The sequence below is a fragment of the Aplysia californica genome, unplaced genomic scaffold (genome assembly GCF_000002075.1).
Source record: "Aplysia californica isolate F4 #8 unplaced genomic scaffold, AplCal3.0 scaffold00990, whole genome shotgun sequence".
Taxonomy (NCBI): domain Eukaryota; kingdom Metazoa; phylum Mollusca; class Gastropoda; order Aplysiida; family Aplysiidae; genus Aplysia; species Aplysia californica.
Window position 1 is genome coordinate 33,896 of NW_004798260.1, and position 1,499 is coordinate 35,394.

The 1,499-nt window shown below is 37.5% G+C and overlaps 1 protein-coding gene across 1 annotated transcript in view; it reads right to left on the reverse strand.

Moving 5' to 3' along the window:
• The window catches only part of LOC101858224 (fibrinogen C domain-containing protein 1-A), a gene marked incomplete in the record, with an annotated part of 13,974 nt that overhangs the window by 4,002 nt on the left and 8,473 nt on the right, over window positions 1–1,499 (reverse strand). Inside the window, 1 exon segment of the mRNA XM_005111036.3 lies at window positions 1,137–1,253. Within this exon segment, the coding sequence (XP_005111093.2) occupies window positions 1,137–1,253 (117 nt within the window).

A 1,499-nucleotide genomic window follows, 5' to 3' on the forward strand; every position in this document is an offset into this window, starting at 1 on the left:
CCCCATAAATGATCTAAATTGTATTGTATAAATGGACTGTAAAACAGCAACGTTAAAAATTTCAAACGTTTATTTTTTTTAATACCGTAATTTAGTTTCAAGGAATTTTAGTCAGTTTTCTGTCTGGGATTGATAGCAAAATTACCCGTGCTTTAGAAGTCCACAACCATAACATTTTATTATTTGCTCTTGCACAAAAACATAAATAATATTGTATCACCTATTTCCTCTTGTATCAGCATGTAGATCTATCACAGTACAATCATGCTGATCTCACCTGTATTGTCATCATCATTATCCAGTGTCAGATCTGCGACAGACATCGGCGATCATGGTTCTCCTTTCATTTCTTTGCTCGGTTGCTCTAAAAAAAAAAGCTACGTTTCCCTGATCTTTCCCTGTTATCCATTTGTTTAGGTTCCCAAAGTATGTCGTTTTGGGCCTACCCCTGCCTCGCTTGCCTTCAATTTTGCCTGTGTGAGCTAGATGTTCAAGACCCTTATGTCTATTCAGGTGTTCCAAAAACTGCATTTGTCGTTTCCTGATTGTTTTTAACATTGAGTGAGCCACGTGGGTTTCATCAAGCACTACCTCATTTGATTTCTTTTCCTTCCACGATACTCTTAGTAGTCTATTTTATTTTCACCGTCTTTAGTGATGGTCCAGCATTCACAGCCGAGCTGTATTGTACCAGTCCGTAAAATAATGTTGATCTCGCCTGTATTGTAACAGCCTGTATTACAATAACATAATTTGATATTGCCTGTATTGTAACAGCCTGTATTTCAATAACATAATTTGATATTGCCTGTATTGTAACAGCCTGTATAACGTTAAACTAATATTGATCTCACTTGTGTTACCAAAAAAAAATGATGTTAATCTGCCCTGTGTTACGGTAAAATAATGTTGCTCTCACTGGTATAACAATAAAGTAAAGCTGATCTCATCTGAATAAAGATATAATCATGCTGATCCCACCTGAATAACGATGAAGTAATGCTGATCCCACCTGAATAAAGATAAAGTAATACTGATCCCACCTGAATAAAGATAAAGTAAAGCTGATCTCACCTGAATAACCATATAATAATGCTGATCTCATCTGAATAACGATAAAGTAATGCTGATCTCACCTGAATAACGATCCAACCTCCGCCATCCGTGATTGTATCACAGACGACTTCCATTCCGTTCCCGAGAAAGACGACTGGTCGTGGGCCCAGCCCTTCAGCATCCGCACAAGACTGGAGCTGCAGAGAAATGACCATAGGAAAAGTTCGGTGAATATTTCAGCTGAATTAGACCCCTGTGTTGTTGTTGCTATTTGTTTGTTTGTTTGTTTGTTTGTCTGTTTGTTTATTTGTTTGTTTGTTTGTTTATTTGTTTGTTTGTTTGTTTGTTTGATTGTTTGCTTGGTTGGTTGGTTGGTTGGTTCGTTGGTTGGTTAGGGGTTGTTCTTTGTTGTTGTTGTTTTTTTTGGGGGGGGAGTTGCCTCT